Raw genomic sequence first — 18,535 nt, 5'->3', positions numbered from 1 at the left:
TTTTTAGTGTAAGTTTTGTTGACAAAATTATCTTTAGTTCTGAGCACTGGCATGTACCTCACACTATTGGGAATTAAGACTTTTATTGGATAAATGAGTGCAAGATCTGCCACTTAGTAGCTGTGGAACCTTGAGTAAGTCATTTTCTTCTCTAAGATTCAGTTTGCTTTTTTTCTGAAATGAAGATAGTAATAGAACCATCCTGCGGAGCTCTTCTGTGGTGTAAGTGAAGAAATGCACAGTGTTTAACAGAATGACTGATATGTAGTATGTGCTAAATAACTCAGTAATTATGTTATTATTTTAATTGTGATTGCAAAGTATTTCCCTAGAGAGGAAAACTCATTTGGGAAAATCCATGTCCAACTGGATTTATTGCAAGTTTTTTTCAATTCCCAACTTGTAAAAAAGAATTAAACCAAAAAATCTCTTTAGATTTTGGTTAGTTAGCTTGCTATAATGCTCCACGTACACATCTGAATACAAAAATATTTAGAATTTTTTTAAAGCATGAAGTTTTCCCTTAAATCTTGCATGCACATTGTATGTTCCTCTTAAGCCTTCTAATTTCAGGATTACAGAGTTATAACATAGTGGAAGAGTCATGGTCTTTTTTCAGGGATGCACGTAGCTGATTCTTCGGTATGTTTCAAAAGAGATAAGGGAATAATTTGTTCTGGTTTGGATGATTGATCTTTTTCAATTCCAAAGTGCCTTTATGACATTAAGTTTAATAAAAAACATTCCTATCGAGTCACTGTCTGAAAATAAAGCCCCTGTGGGAAGTACCAAAACCTTTATTCACTTTTCAGGTGTATAGCAGTGTTGGGTGTATAAAGATGAGAAGGAAAATTTCCTGGCCTTATAGGGTTTACGATTGAGTAGACAGAACAAGTAGGTGTTATACAATACAAAGTAACATACATGCTCTAACCCAAGTACATGTCTGAATACAACCTTCAAGGATAGATATACTGGATATTGATGGGTATTCCAGAGCAAAGGAATAATTAAAATGCTGAGGTACAGATCTTGGGGCCCTTAGGGCAGTTTAAGTAACAGTACATCACTGTGTTAGGTGGACCCGATAAGTGTCTGTGTGGGAGAGGAGGGGAGACTTCAGAGCTGGGCTGCTTTTCATAAGACTTGGACACTTACCCCGAGGAAGTAGTAATCTGACCAGCACACAGGGAACCAACTGAGCATGACTGAATACAAGGTTTTCAGTCTAAGGTTCAGTCCAGAACCTTACTGTGGAAACTTGCTTGTCGGTAAGTGGGTAGAGACTAGTGGTGCGGGAGCAATTTTTGCAGTAGTTGGAGAAAGAGGAACTGAAGGAATGGAGAAGAGACACAAAGACTTGGCTGTGAAAAGCAGTGAAGAAGAGGGAGCCACATTTGGTTTTAAGTCTGAGTAAAGAAAGCATGAACTGCAAAGAAGCAATCAGGGAGGTTATGGGAGAAGATGAGAACGATTTAGGTATATGAGATACAGATGTGGTGTGTGTGTGTGTGTAATCTGTATATCTATGTACACATACACACACACTTCCTCACCAATTATTTTATTTATATGTTCACATCTTTTGTAGGTCCTTTCTTCTCCCTTTCCTCTTATTCTTTCCTGTGGTGAGACTCCTCCTATTTAGATGGCTTTTTGTTACCATTGTGAAATTTACTTAAGGAAAATAAAAAGCAAAACAAAGCATTTGTATATGATATATTTAATTCTGTACAATTATCATCAATGAGACTTGATGCAAGTTTATTCCAACCGTTTAGAATTTTCCAAATGGATGTTCATTTCCTTTAACTGGTCTTTAGAGAATAACTCTTCATTTGGCACTGACTGCATTGCAGGCAACGAGATCCCTGTGAAGCAATCCCACAGCAGGTGTTTTCTACCCACTGTTATTTTCAACCCTTTCAGTGCTGACGTCAACAATTCATACTTCTTGTTATCGTTGGCTCTGGTTTCTGCAAAGCTGTATCTGGTTAGCCTGTAGTTTCAGATTAATCTTCAGAATCATTGGGGTGTTTGCACTCAACATTATTTAAAAATAGATTTCTCTGTGTTTATATTATCTCAATACCTGTATTTGTAGGAGGTGACATACTCCCAGTGCGGTCTCCTACTTTTGAACACAGTTTTAGGGAAAAAAAATCCCTGCAATGGAAAATGCTGTAGGAAGGAGATGGTATGAAGTAAGGTTATCTTGATGAATGTTGTGATACTAAGAGAGTAGCCATAGGCCTTACACCCATTTCCTCAAGGGCAGTAGGTCACCCTTGGAAAGCAGTTTTCACTGAATGCTATAGAGAAAAACTGACAAACAGAGGGGAAGACTGAATCTGCATTCGTGGAACCACAAACTGCTTCTCTTTGTTTGCTTTTCTTTGGTTATCAAATTATTACTAAATGGACAACTTCTGGAAGGGTGATTTCAGTTATAAGTCAGATATAGAATATTGTGCTGACTTTGTATGTATTTTTGAGATGGGTTCTGCCCTTCAGGAGCTTTTATTTTATTTCTGGCCACACACTCATCTGTCACCAAAATTCCTAAGTGTTCTTGATGACAACAAGATATTTTGATCATTTAATGAATACTTTTAGTAGAAAACTGTTAACTTCATTACAAAAGAATTTGATAAGTATTCTCTAATCCATATTGTAGTGCGCTTAGAGAATATATCCAAAAATTTTTCTTGAAAGAGATTCATGAGCCCACAATAAGATTTTCTTGAGAAGCTGCAAAGTTGTACAGTATTTACATTCCTCAAGAGCACTTACAGTTAAGAAATTGAGTTCAGCTCCATTATTTTGTTAGTCTTAAAATATTTCTGCAGAGCCATGTTATTCTAAGCTTCCTGACTCGAAAAGGGGAAAAACCTGTATTCATGGAAGAATTGGGAGAATGAGGTAGGGTACTGGAAAGGGAGCAGAACACATAATTTGTGGACTTTTGAAACAAACAACAAAAATATCTCATCTGTGAATAGGTATCTGCCCCTTCCCCCACTCATGACACTTTCAGGAAATGAGTGCACAGTGGGGAGAGGAAGTAGCAGGCTGTTACTTAGCAGCAGAAGTATTTACAGTATGAAACTACAAGCTCCTCTACAGGGCTGAATATCTGGCTCTGCTACCGAGTATTCCTATTTTTTGCAAACTGACTGTTCAAATATTTGGTATTTGTTTCCCACTAAAGAGGGACATTGTGAATCATCTCATAGCAGCAAAAACTACGTTACATTTTTTGGTAAGCTTTTAAATCACCTGACTAAAAACCCAAGAGTTGGGATCCTCAGCCCAAACCCCAGGCATCTTTATATTAGAAGCTGAAAAAAAGTGAAAGCGTTAGTTGCTCAGTCATGTCCGACTATTTGTGACCCCATGGACTGTAGCCCACCAGGCTCCTCTGTCCATGAAATTCTCCAGGCAAGAATACTGGAGTGGGTAGCCATTCCCTTCTCCAGAGGATCTTCCCACCCCAGGGATCAGAAGCTAGCAAGGGGTTAAGGAGCTTTGTCCTCTCAGGAGACATAATTGAATGTGTAGTTTGCAGCCCTGCCAAATTGCTAAACCTAGATTTCTCATATTAGATAATGTGTAATAAAAGACAGCTGTTGCCAGCATATGCTGTTTGTTACATACCAGTTCCTCATTCAAGAGTTTTGATGTCATCCCTCCAGCCCCGAGAAAAGACTCCGGTTGGGAGGGCAGTCTAGGGAGCAGAGACTCCACTGGTCAGATTCTAAAAGAAGGCTGCTCACTCCAGGGAGAGGGCTGCAGACAAAACTTGTTCTAAAATGTAAAATCTTTGATAAGACTTCAGACATACTTCTTTTCACTTAGACAGATAGTTTGGTTGAACCCTAAGAACATTCTTTTGGTTGAACCCTAAGAACATTCCACATTGCCTGAGTCTGAGAGTTCAGATCAAAAACAAGTAGGTACTGTGTCTGGATGTGGCATGTGTCAGAGAATTTGATGGTTTTAATTTAAATGTTAGGTGCCTATGACAGGCTCATTGCTGATCCAGAGTGGAAACTAATTTATAATTTGATTTAGTTTGAGTTTTTTCTTTTTCTCACTGAACCCAAGTCAGTCCACAAGAACTGAGTTTCTGCTCTGCATCTTATGCTGTGCTAGATAGAAATTTCCATTTTAATCTAATTAGCTAGAGTAGAAAGGTTAGCCCAAGAGAGGTGGGGAAATTTCCTTTTCTACAGAGGTCTTGGATTTGTCTTGTGGACTTAATTTTGTATTTGAATCTATCTAGAATGATTTTTTTGATTTAGAAGGCAGGTTAATGGAGGGTGAGATGAAATCTTGAGATTCTCATCAATGCTATGATTATTTGCTTAGCAAAGGTGTATTTAAAATTGATGAGGAAAAAGTCTCAAAACTTTAAGAATTCATTAATTCCTGCTAAGTGAATGAAAATGAACTATTCATTCATTTAGCAGTTGTGTATTTAATGTTAAGTGCCTATGACAGGCTCATTGCTGATCCAGAGTGGGAACTAATTCATAATTTGATTTAGTCTGACTTTTTTCTTTGTTTCACTGATGACCCAAGTCAGTCCGCAAGAGCTGAGTATCTGCTCTGCATATCATATTATTCTAGGCAGATATTTCCATTTTAATCAGGTCAATTAGCTAGAGTTTGACTTTGTTTTCTATTAGTTCTTTTGCTATGGTTCTTGCTGTTTTAGAATTAAGGTGGTTTTTTTTTTTTTTTTAATCCTTGTTTGTTTTCTTCCATTTTAAATTTTATTTTATATTTTTAAAAGTCTACCCTTGAGCTTTTCCTATGAATATTTAATTTAATGGACAGAGTTGAAGACTCTTTTATAAAACTTTGCATCTCCCACTACCACTTACTTGATTGTATTGTTATCTAGTGGTTTACTTCTGTTTTTCTGTTTAGCTGTTTATATGGTTGCATTCTATTCCAAACCCTGTGCTAGGTGTTGGGGTAGAAATAAAATGAATACATCCCCTAAAAGGCCCAAAGGCTACAGGTAATTCTGAACAGAAGTGAGGTATTTAATCCCATCTGCCCTTCATATAAGTATACATATATGCTTCCACATATATAAATATGAGACATAATCTGATGAGTATTGATAGCAAGAATAATATTTTTAAATATAAACACATTATGATTTACAGATAGCATGATATGACCTACCTAAGTACTTTACATCTGAAATAAGGATAAAAGCCAAGCAAATGGAGATAATGAAAATAAATTAAGAAAATATGAGTACAGTATAGTTGAGAGGTTGAGAATGCTTGGGCATATCAAGTTTATTGTTCTCTTCCACAAGAAGGCAGCCCACTGCATAGCTGAATGGTCCCCACCCTTGTTAATGGTACTTATCAGGACAAAATCAGGCTGAAACAAACCATACAAACTGTAATAGGCCTTCCACAGTTAGTCCTTATAAATTAAAAATAGATTGTTGTTCACTCGCTGTCGTGTCTGATTCTTTGTAACCCCATGGATGCAGCATGCCAGGCTTCCTGTCCTTCACTGTCTCCTGGAGTTTGCTCTGATTCATGTCCATTGAATCAGTGTTGCTATATAACCGTATCATCCTCTGCTGCCCTCTTTTCCTTTTGCCTTCAATCTTTCCCACCACTAGGGTTGTTTTTTTTAAGCAAATATAGAGAAATGTTCCCCCCCCCCCCCCCCGGTTCTGAGCCTTCTCTTGCTGTAGTCTTCAAGATGATATAAATGATTTCAGTCCAGAACTAATAAAAGAGGAAAGTATAATAAACTTATTATTATTGTAGGAAGATGTCAGTTTTTTCACGGCGTTAACAATACTGACCAGTGGCCAAATTCTGAACACTGAACCATTCGAGAAAATTTGTGAGAATGCTGGCATTTTATACTTGGTAATTCAAATTCCTTACAGTGATGTAGCTTCTCTAACAAATGCCTTAATGAAGATTTCATTTGTGCATTAATTTCTTCTGCACACTTTTCTCAATTTGGCTCTTAGCTTCTATTTTACCTTTATTTGTTTGGACTCCTGCATTATCTCCTGATATTTTCTGTAGTCACTGATATATAAGAAGCATAATAGGTTGCCACTTAAATAAACACCTTGGACTAACCAGTAGCATGAACTTCTGTTTTGGAACCCTGGACCAACACTTGAGAAAGAGCTGATTAACATTTGTTAATGCCTAAGCAAAGAACCAACACAAAACACACAAAACTCACTATAATTACCTTAAAAAAAAGATGATACCTTCAGGCAACTTTTCCTTTATTTATAATGATAGACTGTATCCCGGAAGCTTATCTTTAAATGATCTCTTCCCAAAACATGCAGAGGAGTAAAGTGAAAGTGTTAGTTGCTCAGTCCTGTCTGACTCTTTGCGACCCCATGGACTATAGCCTGCCAGGCTCATCTGTCAATGGGATTCTCCAGGCAAGAATACCAGAGTGGGTAGCCATTCTCATCTCCAGGGGATCTTCCTGACCCAGGGATCAAACCCAGGTCTCCCACATTGCAGGCAGATTCTTTACTGTCTGAGCTACCAGGGAAGCAAAAGTTTATGCCATTTACAATGTTTATACCATTCTGAAGTTCCTTTCCTTTCTTGGATAGAAATCTTACTGTACTCTTTTAAAATGATTGCAAAAATAAATCATAATAATTGAGATTTTGAGTCCCTCATTTTACCCAAATTATGCTTCTAGTTATTAGATGATTTTATCCTTCTAAAAACAGTAACATATTGAACTATTACAATAAACAGTCATTTCATTAGCATCTCCCCAAACTATCAACTATTTGGTTTTATATGTCATTCTATGGGTGTTATTTTTCCTTTGGATTTCAGTGTGATTATAAACTGCTGCGGTTAAACTTTCAGAGGCTATTTTAGATACAGATTAGATATGAAGTTCTTTTTGGAAGCTTTGGAATTTTGCAACATTACATTAACTCTTTTGCCATAGGGTGTTATTATCGAAGCCTGTTTTAATCTTTCAAATGGAATACCTGAATGGTTCCTTTCCCAGCTGTCCTTTGCTATCACTAGAGAATGGAAATTACTGCCTTTCTGTAACAATTTTCCAGGAGTGGGGCTAAAGAAGAGTCCTTTGTGATTTAGAACATTTTACAGTTGTGTCTTAAGGATCTTTCAGTAACTGTGTACTTTTATTTTTCAGCTTGCTCTGACAAGGTCAAGTTCTGTAGGTGACTTTTCCTGGTCTCAAAGGTAAAGAATTTCATTTGTTTTTTGGTGTCTCACCAAGATATTTAGGAACACAGCTTTCCAGGATGTTGATATCTCAGACATACACACACATACACACACACACACACACAGTCATACATACTACAGTTTATACAAACATCAGCTATTTTTTATTGACAGTTATTTTTAATGATAGATATGTGCCAAATGTGACACTTTGATATTCATTCCTAGCTTTTTTTTTTTTTTACAGAAAGCTTGTTATTGTGGAAAAACAAGATAATGGAACATTTGGATTTGAAATTCAGGTGGGCAGTTTTCAAATTTTCCAGACTTTTAATTAAGAAAGTGGCACCGGCAATGTCATGATATTTACAAAGAAAGAATGAAGTCGGGCTTAGGGATTGACAGAGGCTGTGACTTGTGTTCTATGTGTGGCTGTTTTTGATAGTTTTTCGGTTTGTTGGGTACCACCAAGGAAAGAAAACATTCAAGCAGATAAAATAATCACCCTGAGATTTACTCAACTTCTTGTTTCTCTTTGCTTTATTATTCTTGTCGGTCTGAGACTGATCAGAAATTCTTGCTATCAGTCAGCTCATAAATAAGAGAATGACGTACTCTTTATAAGTGAATCTTATATATTTGCATTAGTGATGGGTTTTGCCTAATAATTTCTTATAGTGTGCATCAGATTTTGCCTACACTTCAGTATTCAGAGATAGTTGAAGGAAATATATTTGTGTATATGGACTGTATCCATTTATAGTTACTATTACATTTGAAAATACTAAAGTTTTCATATTGGACTCTATGAGAAGTTTGTACTCTTTTCCTTAGTGATAACATTTTATAACTATTATTTGAAAATACTTAATATTTGGCTCTATGCGTGTATTGCCTCATGCTGTAGGAAATTTTAAGTCTTTATGGATTTCTATTTAAAAGCCTAAGAATTTAATTTCTTATTTGCTGTCTGCTTTTTCACGGCTATATTTGTAAATATGATGCATTAGGTCAAACAAAGTCTTGTCTAATTAAGCACAACAGAGTAGTTTAAGTATTACTGTGTTCTTTTTCCAGTATACTTTTGCATTTCTTTTAGAAGCAGTCTGCATAATCATATCCTCATACAAAATATCAGTTTTTATATCTTAACTTTGGTGCTGGCTTCAGAAAACTTTGGTGACTAATTATCAGCACAACAATTGGAAACTCAGTGTGTTTTAAGATTAGGAACAAGAGGCTGCTCTGTAAGATGCATTTTAAGAATAAACAAAATGGAACTTTAGCTGCAATGAGCAGGGAGAAGGCTCTCAGAGAAAAGAAGAGACCTTCTCCTTTCTGAATTCTACTTTTGAATTTGGTGAAATCTCTTTCTTTCATTGGGCTTTAGAAGCATAGTGCTTTCTCTTATTACTCATTCACATGAAACACTCCCTATTCTGTATTGTAGAGACACTGTGCTTTTTGTGACCACTTCTTTTCAAATGAGAATTATGCCCAAGGATGTGCAGTGATTGCTACTGAAAACAGGAGCAGAGACTACTCATTTATCCTTACTTAATGTGATCAAGGAGAATCTCTTCTCATCTTTCTATAGACATACCACTGCTTCTCCCACATTTCTCCTTCATACCATAAACACTACATGGAGCAAGAATCAAAACTTTCATTAGGAGACAGCAGGTTATAGCGGCCTGAACCTTTGTGGATTCACGTGAATGATGGCTTCACCTCTGGACTGTAGCATATTATTTTAGTGATGCAAGGGTCAATTCCTCCGCAAATTCCCTATGGGTGTATGCTTTCCATTACTAGCTCTATGCATTACCTATTTCCTAGTACTCACAAGGTTTATAGCGATTGTCAAATAGGCGGCATGCTCTGAGAACATTTTAAAGGCCAAGTAGAAACTCATATACCCTTATTGAGCCTCCATTCATTAACACGTGTTTGGGTCTTGGTCAGTGGGGCACAGGGCATGCTGGGAGAGAACAAGTCGACCTCCTCTGGTTTCCATGGATGTTAGTGTTTTGCTGATATGGAGAGTAATGTAGCAAGACCAGAACACAGACCTTAGATTCATTTACAACTGAATTTGTGTTCTTTCAGTGCTACTTTAGTAGGTTCTTAGGCATTTTAAATGAGATAACATATGTGAAGTACTTAGTAATGTGCCTGATTCCAGTAGAAGGTAAGCAAATGACAAGTGTTAGAATGAAGGCATGAGAAAGTAGTGCACTTTTGTGTCTCTAGGAAATGACTGAGCAAAAGAAAAATATCCAACTGATTAGTTCTTTCCAAAGCTTTGGGACCTCTGCCTATCTCTAACCACAAATTTTACACCTGTGGCAAACATATACGCAAGTGCATGCTACATCAATTAACGTTTCCCCTTCATGGTACTTACTTTGCTTCCTGGACATGGAGCATAAATTCTCACTGCTAATGAGAATCATTATAACAGTGGTTTCCCAAAGGAAGGTCTCTCATATCTTTGGTCCATGTGTTGTGTGAACCAGACCATGCTTCATTTCTGGAAGGGCCTGGGCAGTGGCAAGAAGATTCCCTGGCCAAAAAAAAAAAAAAAATCTGTTAAAGGAATCTGTGATATTGATGGAAAGTAAATTCAGTTCAGTTCAGTTCAGTTCAGTTTGCCAGTCATGTACGACTCTTTGCGACTCCATAGACTGCAGCATGCTGGGCTTCCCTGTCCATCACCAACTCCTGGAGCTTGCTCAAACTCATGTCCATCGAGTCAGTGACACCATCCAACCATCTCATCCTCTGTTATCTCCTTCTCCTCCTGCCTTCAATCTTTCCTAGCATCAGGGTCTTGAAAGTAGATTATATGATCTCTAAAAGTCTCATCTGCCTTTAAGATAGGGGGACTCTAAATGCCTTTCAGAGTGAATCGAAATCCCTTCAAGGTTAACAAAGTCAAGTTTCTAGAAGTTTCTTGCATTGATTGACTTCTGGTTCTGCTGGTTCTGGAAACTGTATGTCTAAAATATAAAGGAATGGACATTGAACATTAGTTTTTCCACAAGGAAGCAGTGCTGGGATGTGGTTTAATTTTAGGAAACATATTAGGAAGACTTACTTAGAATGCTGATTTTGATTCTAAATGGAACTAGACCTCATAACTTCAATATGTGAAAAAGAAGAATATAGATCACTGGGCCACTCTATTCATCAAACACTGGTGCTGTGTTCTTGGTACAAATCGAAAGGAAAAACAAAACCAAGTTGCTTTTGCCAAATTGAGGCAAGAGGCGAAGCATAACTTTTTATCTTTTAGTCGAGTGGCTAATAAATTGGTGAGTATTCAGGGCAGGTGTACCAACGAGCGTTCAGGAATGAAGATAATTGAGTCAATTATAATACTTTTGAATTAATGAAGGGCAGATTGTCATTATTTGCAGAACTCTGATTTAAAATAATTAATGTTGGCATGTCTCCCTTGCTGGATGTGTAATGTTTCCTACGCTCCTGTAATAAGTACTTTAGCTTGGAAGAACCACATAGAGATTTTTCTCTCTGCTCTTGCCTACTGCTATTTTATCCTATGGGGAAAGAGAAACTGAATTTTTCTTGTTAAATACACAATAGCATCAGGTGGTCTCTTAGGCATGAAAGTCTTATATCTTAAACCAGTCTTACACTGCTTTCTTTCTTAAGCGAGATGTGTTTTTTTTTTTTTTTTTTTTTAACATTTATTCATTACTTTTTGGTTGTGCTGGTTCTTTGTTGCTGTGTTGCTTTTCTCTGGTTGTAGAGAGTGGGGACTACTCTCCAGTCGCAGTGAGTGGGCTTCTCATTGCAGTGGCTTCTCTTTTTGCAAAGCACAGGCTCTAGAGCATGTGGGCTTCGGTAGTTGCGACTCGCAGGCCCTAGAGCACAGGCTCAGTAGTTGTGGCACATGGGCTTAGTTGCCCCCTGGCATGCGGGATAATACCGGACCAGGGATCCAACTTGTGTCTCCTGCATTGGCAGGCAGGTTCTTTACCACTGAGCCACCAGCGAAGCCCCAGAGGTGTTTTTTTATGAATGGGGTCAGCTACAAAATGTGTGGGAGAAGTGTCAGATTGGTCCTTATATTCAATTTATACTCAGAAAAGCTTCCTGAACTGTTCTTTGTACTTATGTATCATGTTATGTAAGGTAATTGATACTGCTTAATTTTTTTTGACAAATAGATTTTGAGTTTTTTAATAGTAATTATGTATCTTTCTCATTTTACAGACTTACAGGCTCCCAAACCAAAACACCTGCTCCGCAGATATGTGCACCCTGATCTGCAAAATCCAGGAGGACAGCCCAGCACACTGCGCTGGTCTGCAAGCTGGTAAGTCAGAACTATGCTTATGTTTGGAATTATTTAAATAGCAAGAAAAAAATTTTTTTTTTGATGGTGAAGGTCAGGATGTGATTGTTGCTTTGAGTTTCCTCAGCTCCTTTATGTTGCCAAGGTTTGGGGCTTGTGTGTTTTGTTTAATATGTGGGTCAGGAAAGATTATTTAACCAACCATTTTAACACTCGTTTTTCTTGGTATCTCCCAGGTGATGTCCTTGCAAAAATCAATGGTGTGAGCACAGAAGGCTTTACCCACAAACAAGTTGTTGACCTGATCAGATCGTCAGGAAACCTGTTAACGTAACTATCTGGTTGCTTCCCATGGGGCTTAAAAAATTGTTACGGTCTCTCATAATGCCTGTTGAGTGAATGAATAGGTTTTTTGTTCGGGATCACAAGGGAGGCAGCGCACCATAGCTTGGGGATATTGGGTACAGACGTTTCTATCAGTTCCTTTTGTTTCTCAAGGTTTCCTCAAACTTGAACGTGTTGTCAACATCTGAAGTCAGAGGGCATCAGTAGCCCTATGTCTGAGTGGGACATTTTAAAAATTTTATTTTTGATTCACATTCAATTTAACTGGCCCACATTCTCTTTAGACAGAGAGGAATGAATCGAGTTTCCGTGGCTGACATAATCCTGTGGTTAGAGCAAACGAAAGTTCAGAAGGGCTGAGCTTTTTCTTCTTAGACCACCAGCCAGTTGTTTTTCCCTCCTAGTGTTCTGTCTGAAAGAGCAGTCTGCTCAGCCCTCCTGCCCTGCAACATGCACACTGACACCTGCTGCTATTCGCAGTTTACTAATGGGAGGCTTGCTTCCCCAGTAGAGATTCAACTGACGTTTTCACCCTTAGAACCTAATAAGACAAAGATGGAATTCAGCCATTCATTAAAATAACATTTATTGAGCAAATACTATATTTCCAGCTCTGTGATAGGCTCAGGGAGACAAAGACACTTCTATTGCTTTATTAATTATGGAAAGAGATAGGTAAGAAAAGCCCGCAAAAATAAGATATTTTGATATTTAAATTATGATAACTATTATGGAGAAAATAGAAAAAGGGATGGGATAAAACACTGAGCGAGAGGGCTGCATTTTTAGCTTAAGTGTTAAAAGTGGTCCTTTCTGAGAAGGTGAATTTTGAGCTGAGAGTGAAATGATGAGAAGGGATGGTTCGATGAACTCCTGGTGAGAACATTTCAGGTAAAAGAGAGGTTTGAGTTATCAAAGTAGGCTTGGCATGTTCAAGGGATAGAGAGATAGCCAGAATAATTAATTGGTGGCTGGTGAATTAAGAAGAGTAGAGTAAGAAATGAAGACAGAGCATTCTCCAGTAAGCAGAGCAAGGGTCTCACCAGTTAGGTTTAATAGTTTATAATTTATTCTGATTATCTCATTTATTCTTTACAGTCATCCTGTGAAGTTGATTTTATTCCTATTTATAAACGAAGTGACTCAGGCTGAAATGAGGTTTAGTTAAAACCAACCACCTAGTAAGTGCCTGAGCTGGGATCTGACCATCTGCTCTGGATGCCAGGATCCTTTCTCCAGCTATCCCACAGCTGTTCCTTGCAAGCTGCCAATAAAAAATTCCCTGGACACTCTTTTGTGGTTCTAGTCTAAAACTTCAAAGGATGTTTTTTTTTTGCGGGGTGGGGGAGGTTGTGTGAGAGTAATTTTGAAAGATGACTGGTGGTGGAAGAGGCCCGTGTCCAACTCTATGGTTGCTATGAGTTCAGGATAAAGGATGGGGACCACTCTAGCTCCAGAGAAATTTCAGTCCATGAGGTAGGAACATGTTCAAGGGAACGTGCTGGTGGTTAGAATCAGAAACCTGTATTCCAAGTGGGTTAAGTGGGCAGACCGCAGGTGTATAATTAGAGTAGTGGGTGGAGACAGGTGGAAATCCAGAGGTCAGGGAAATGAGAGACAGTTTGTACAAATACTGAAGACAGCGGCCAATCTATGCCTACAGTTCTGCCCACAGATATCTGTTGCTTGGGTAGGTCGGATCAACAGGAAGGTACCAAACAGATTCACATGGATCCTCCCTAACATCTAGAGTCAAGAGCCCGTAATGAGAAAGCTGATGTGTTGGCTTGCTATCATCTCATTGTCTTGGGTATAATGCTATTGGAAACAGCATTATACCCAATAGATTGCATTTAATATTATTACTTTACCAGGCCTTGACAAATTTCTTGCATCTTTATAGAGTTACAGCTTATTTATCAGAATGACTTTGAACCAATACTTAAAAAGATGCTTAGTTTTGTAACTCATACGTCATATTTATCTTATTCAGAATGATGGTTTAGTAGTCAAAATAAAGTCTTCTAACTTGAGCCCACAAAACAAATAAATCACTCAGGATAGAACAAGTCTCTTTATTTTTAGAAAGGCATTTGGTACAGGGAAAAAGAACACCATTAAATTGATAATTCAAGGATTAAAAGTTGTACACTTAAAAGTTTTGAGATGAGTCATTTGAAAGTTAATATCTCAGTAGTGTTGATCCTATTTGTTCTAGTTCTAAATTTCGGGCAATTTACAAAAGTAAAATTTTCTAGACTCTTAAGGTAGAACAGATTTTCCCATTTCAATACGTAGTTTTTTGATTTCATTGTTTGAAAGGCCCTAGTGCGGGTTTTCAATTGCTGTATTCCTCATGCTTAGCATGATGTCTAGAGACTGGCTCATAGTAGATGCCCAATGAATACTCACCAAATGAAAGAGGTGGTTCAGCCAGACCACACAATACGTTCTAGTAGAGAACAACCATCATTGCCTTAGAGTGGCTTCTATAAAATGAGCTACAGTTTACAAATAAACCAGGGCCTTTTCTTCTAGTCACCCTCTCAAAAGGTGTGTGTTTTTTTTTTTTTTTTTTTGCCATATTCGTTCTTTGAATGTTGTCAGAAGGTTTGGCTTACATCCAGATACTTGAAGTGCCATGAGAATGGTGACATTTATGTTGCTTTTTGAGGATAGTCTGTGCTCAGAGTGTAGTACTTTGTAAGGGATGGTGCTTGTTTGAGAGAATCACTCATGTTATTTCCCACCCCCCTCCTTTTTTTTCTTAAAACAGGATAGAGACTCTTAATGGAACAATGATTCTCAAAAGAACAGAGCTTGAGGCAAAGCTGCAAGTTTTAAAGGTAATTTAATTTAATACAGTGAGACAAATTTTTCATCCTTGAATGTGTGAGTGGAAGAATAAAGATCTATTTGAAGAACTGAGATAGCCCTTGAAGATGAAATGTCGTGATGAGTCTAAACTGCTGAATTATCAAGAGCCGTACAATTACCTTTGCAGGAATATTAAATTTACAAACCAGGGCAAATCACTTCCTTCCTTCCTCCTTCTGTGTGTCTATGGGGCTCAGAAAGGCAACAGGAAAGCACATCTCCTGAAGAAGTTTTCATTAATGCACCTGTGACCTCTTTTGATTTCCATTCTGTGTGGGAAAAAGCAAAGATGGAGGAGCTGTCATTTTCCCAAGTGCTGTGTGTGTGGGGAAGGCCTGGGGTTTTTGTTTTCTGTTGTTCTCCCATTTCGCCTCCTTCTTACTACGAAGATCAAGTTCCTCTACTCCTGTGGATGTCTTTGAATCTACTTTTGCTGGCAAATACACTGTCAACTCTGGAGGAGAAATTGAAGTTTTCAGGAGATACTGCACAATGCAGGATGTTCAGTGAATATTCTCTGGGCTCTTTGAGGGTCTTCAAAATCTGTTTCCTAGAGTGAGGAAGTTCTGGCAGGCCATGAAATCTAGGACCTCACTATGTGCATCTTAATTATTGAGCCCAAGAGGGTAGAGTTACCATATTTCTGTATTATCTTGTATTCCTCCCTTTTCCCACATCTAATTTATCAACAAGCCCTGTTTTCTTCTTTCTCAACATTAGTTTTATATTCTTATCATTTTGCTTATTCCTCTGATCTTTTGAATCAATTTAGAAAATTCTTAAAAAAAATATCCTCTGTTAGATGGTGATAAGAATTGAATTGTCTTTATAGAATAAATGAGATCAATGAACATTTTTATGATTTTTGCTTTCCTTACTTCAAACACAGGGTCTGTGTCTTTCCATTCAAGTTGTTTATATACTTCAAAAACATTCTGTATTTTCTTCATCCATTTTATATTTACACTGATTATACATTATATATTATATAATGTATATTACATATGCACTGATAGATTTATTCCTATATAATAAATAAATTTAAATTGTATTTTTAATTAATAAATATAATTATTTCTAAATTTTTCTTGCTGTAATTAATGTGGTCTTTTAATTTTTCAATTGCTTATTGCTATTGATATTTATATAAAGTTTTAAATCCAAGAGTCTTGCTGAACTCCCTTTATTCTGGCTATATGTTTGCAGACTCCCTTGGATTTTTTATATAAACATATTATCTGCACATAATAAAAGTTTGCCCCTTTACTCCCAATTATTCAACTAGTTTATTTTTTTCTTCTCTTATAATATTGGTTAGGACCTTCAGGATATTGCAAATAGTGAGTGTGAGTTTTCAAGTTAAAAAAAGTCTCTAACATTTTATCATTGAAGTTTTGTAAGGAGTAAATAGCTCATCATATTATCTTTAGGTTTTTTAAAACTGTCGAAAGCTAATTTGTTTCTGCAGAAGAGAGTCTGAGTGAAAATCTTTTTTGAAAAAGTAAAACTGGCTGTTTCAGCCTTTTGTAAGAAAAAAAGGAAAGAAATGTAGAATATAAGCTAGCAATGTTATTTAAAACATAAGTGAAAAATAGGTTTATGTTTCATGGAATAAAGAACTCTCTTGCACAACACATATTTGCATGTTTATAAGCATTTTCTGTGCTTTGAACATTTTCTCTTAAAGTTTTAATATACATACTTTATTGTTTTTCTAACCTAGAAAATGTTCAACACCTCCATCCTCTCCCAGAATATCACGAATCTTAACATCTTTAAACATCCATTTAAGACTCCATCTTCCTTATTATTGCTTACTTTAGAAAATTCTATCAATTTTCAAAATAAAAAAGACAGGTTTTTATTCCTAACTGCTGGTAATGAGCAAGTATACCAGCCTGTGAAGTGATGGGCTTGCCCAGTTTCTCATATTCTGTTCTTTACTTTTGGGTTCACTTTCCTTCTTGCCATAGTGTTTCTTTCAGTGAGAGTGGGTGGGTCTTTATTGAAAAATATTCATTTCACTGCTGCTATTGAAAGAGTTTTATAAGTAATTGGATTATTCTAAGGTGATGTTTTGTCTCCTTAGCACTTTGATTCTATTGTTCTTTGATATTTTGTTTGTGAGGGATCTCCTAACTGTTTATCTTTTGTAGGTAATTTGCATTTTCTATATTTTCTTCTAAAAGTTTAAAGTGTTATTTTTTAATATTGAAGTCTTTAATTCACTTAGAATTAATTTTTTATGTAGTATAAGTTAGGATTCCAACTTTATTTTATTTTTTCTCTTTGGAAACTCAGTTCTCCCAGTACCATTTATTTTATACAGTCTTTCTTTCTCCCCAGTGGACCTGAAATGAAACTTCTGTTTTTACACTAGTTCCATATATGAATGGGTCTTACAGGCTTCTAATTCTGATTCATTGATTAACTTGTTTCCCTTAGGCTCAGCTATTCTACCTTTGTAATAAATATTGATGTCTGATTGGGCAAGATTTTTAGGTTATTCTTGGCTCTTTAATTGTCTGTGCACATTTTAGAATCAGATTGTCAAATTCTATAACTAATTTTGGAGTTTTGATAGGTAGCATCGTTTTTATAGATCAATTTGAGGAAAGCTGATATCTGTATGCTATTGGGCTTTCTTACTGACAGACTATCTCACTAGTTAATTTTAAATTATTTTTTGTATTTCAATAAGGTCCTATGTTTTTATGTAGATAGATCTTATGAATCTTTTATTAGATTTATTCCTTTGTAAAATGATTTTTATTGTTATATAGTTACTTTATTAAAAATATTGTTTTGAGGTTTATGCATAGCTGTGTGAAATAAATTTTTCTATGCTGTTATTATACTCAAACACTTTGCCAGACTATATAATTTCTAATTCTCTATAGATTATTTTGAGTTTCTCATGAAGATAGTAACTATCTATTAGGAATGATATTCAGCCCTTATTTTGCTATATTGGGTAAGGTCTATAATACAATGATGAATAGAAACTAAACTAGTAGGCATCCTTGCTTTGCTCTTGATCATAAAGGGAGTTCTTTTGACTCTTTCTTATCTCTAGGGATATATTTTTCATGTTAAGAAGGCTCCCTTCTATACCAAGTTTGCTGGTTTTTTTTACTTGTGTAAAAAAGTGCTTGCATATTATCTTGTATCAGATACATTTTTTTTCTGTAAGTGTTGAGATGGTCTTATTTATTTTTAAAAATCTGTCAGTTTGATGAATAACATTTAAAGATTTTTTAATGTAAAAACACCCTTGCATTTCTATAATAAATCCATAATTTACATAAGTATAATAAGTATAACATAATTATGTAAATTATGGTCATAATTTATATTTTTTATATACTTGTAGATTTGGCCTGCTGACATTTTCTTTAGAATTGTTGAGGGTAACTTCATTTTACAGGTAGAATGGCCTGTAATTTTCTTCTCTCAGACTATCTTTTTTTTAATCTTCTTTTTTAGTTTTGGTATCGAATTTACTAGGCTCTTAGCATGAGCTAAGGAATCTCTTCCCCTTTTTGTCCTCTGGTAGAATTCTTGTAACACTATCTGAATCACCTGGCCTTGGGGTTCTTTTTGATATGAATACTTCTAAACTTGGTTTTGGTTTCTTTATAAGACTGCTCGAGGTTTCTGCTTTTGTTTGTTTGTTTGCTTGAGCCAGCTTTATTGAATGATGTTTTTGCTAGTAAAGTTTTGAAATTTTCAAATTTATTGCACAAAGTTGATA

General features: G+C 36.4%; 1 protein-coding gene across 3 annotated transcripts in view; it reads left to right on the top strand.

Moving 5' to 3' along the window:
- CYTIP (cytohesin 1 interacting protein) overlaps window positions 1–18,535 on the top strand; it is an 83,225-nt gene that overhangs the window by 52,821 nt on the left and 11,869 nt on the right. For all 3 annotated transcript variants that reach the window (XM_086353898.1, XM_086353903.1, XM_086353887.1), the window contains 5 exons: window positions 7,201–7,250; window positions 7,483–7,537; window positions 11,478–11,580; window positions 11,796–11,889; window positions 14,681–14,750. In XM_086353898.1, coding sequence (XP_086210024.1) covers window positions 7,201–7,250; window positions 7,483–7,537; window positions 11,478–11,580; window positions 11,796–11,889; window positions 14,681–14,750 — 372 coding nt within the window. The remainder of the gene's footprint in view (window positions 1–7,200; window positions 7,251–7,482; window positions 7,538–11,477; window positions 11,581–11,795; window positions 11,890–14,680; window positions 14,751–18,535) is intronic.

This window comes from Bos grunniens, chromosome 2 (assembly GCF_055505025.1).
Source record: "Bos grunniens cultivar Pamir isolate PY7600 chromosome 2, Bosgru_T2T1.0, whole genome shotgun sequence".
In the NCBI taxonomy this organism is placed as follows: domain Eukaryota; kingdom Metazoa; phylum Chordata; class Mammalia; order Artiodactyla; family Bovidae; genus Bos; species Bos grunniens.
This window is presented reverse-complemented; position numbering and strand designations above follow the sequence as displayed.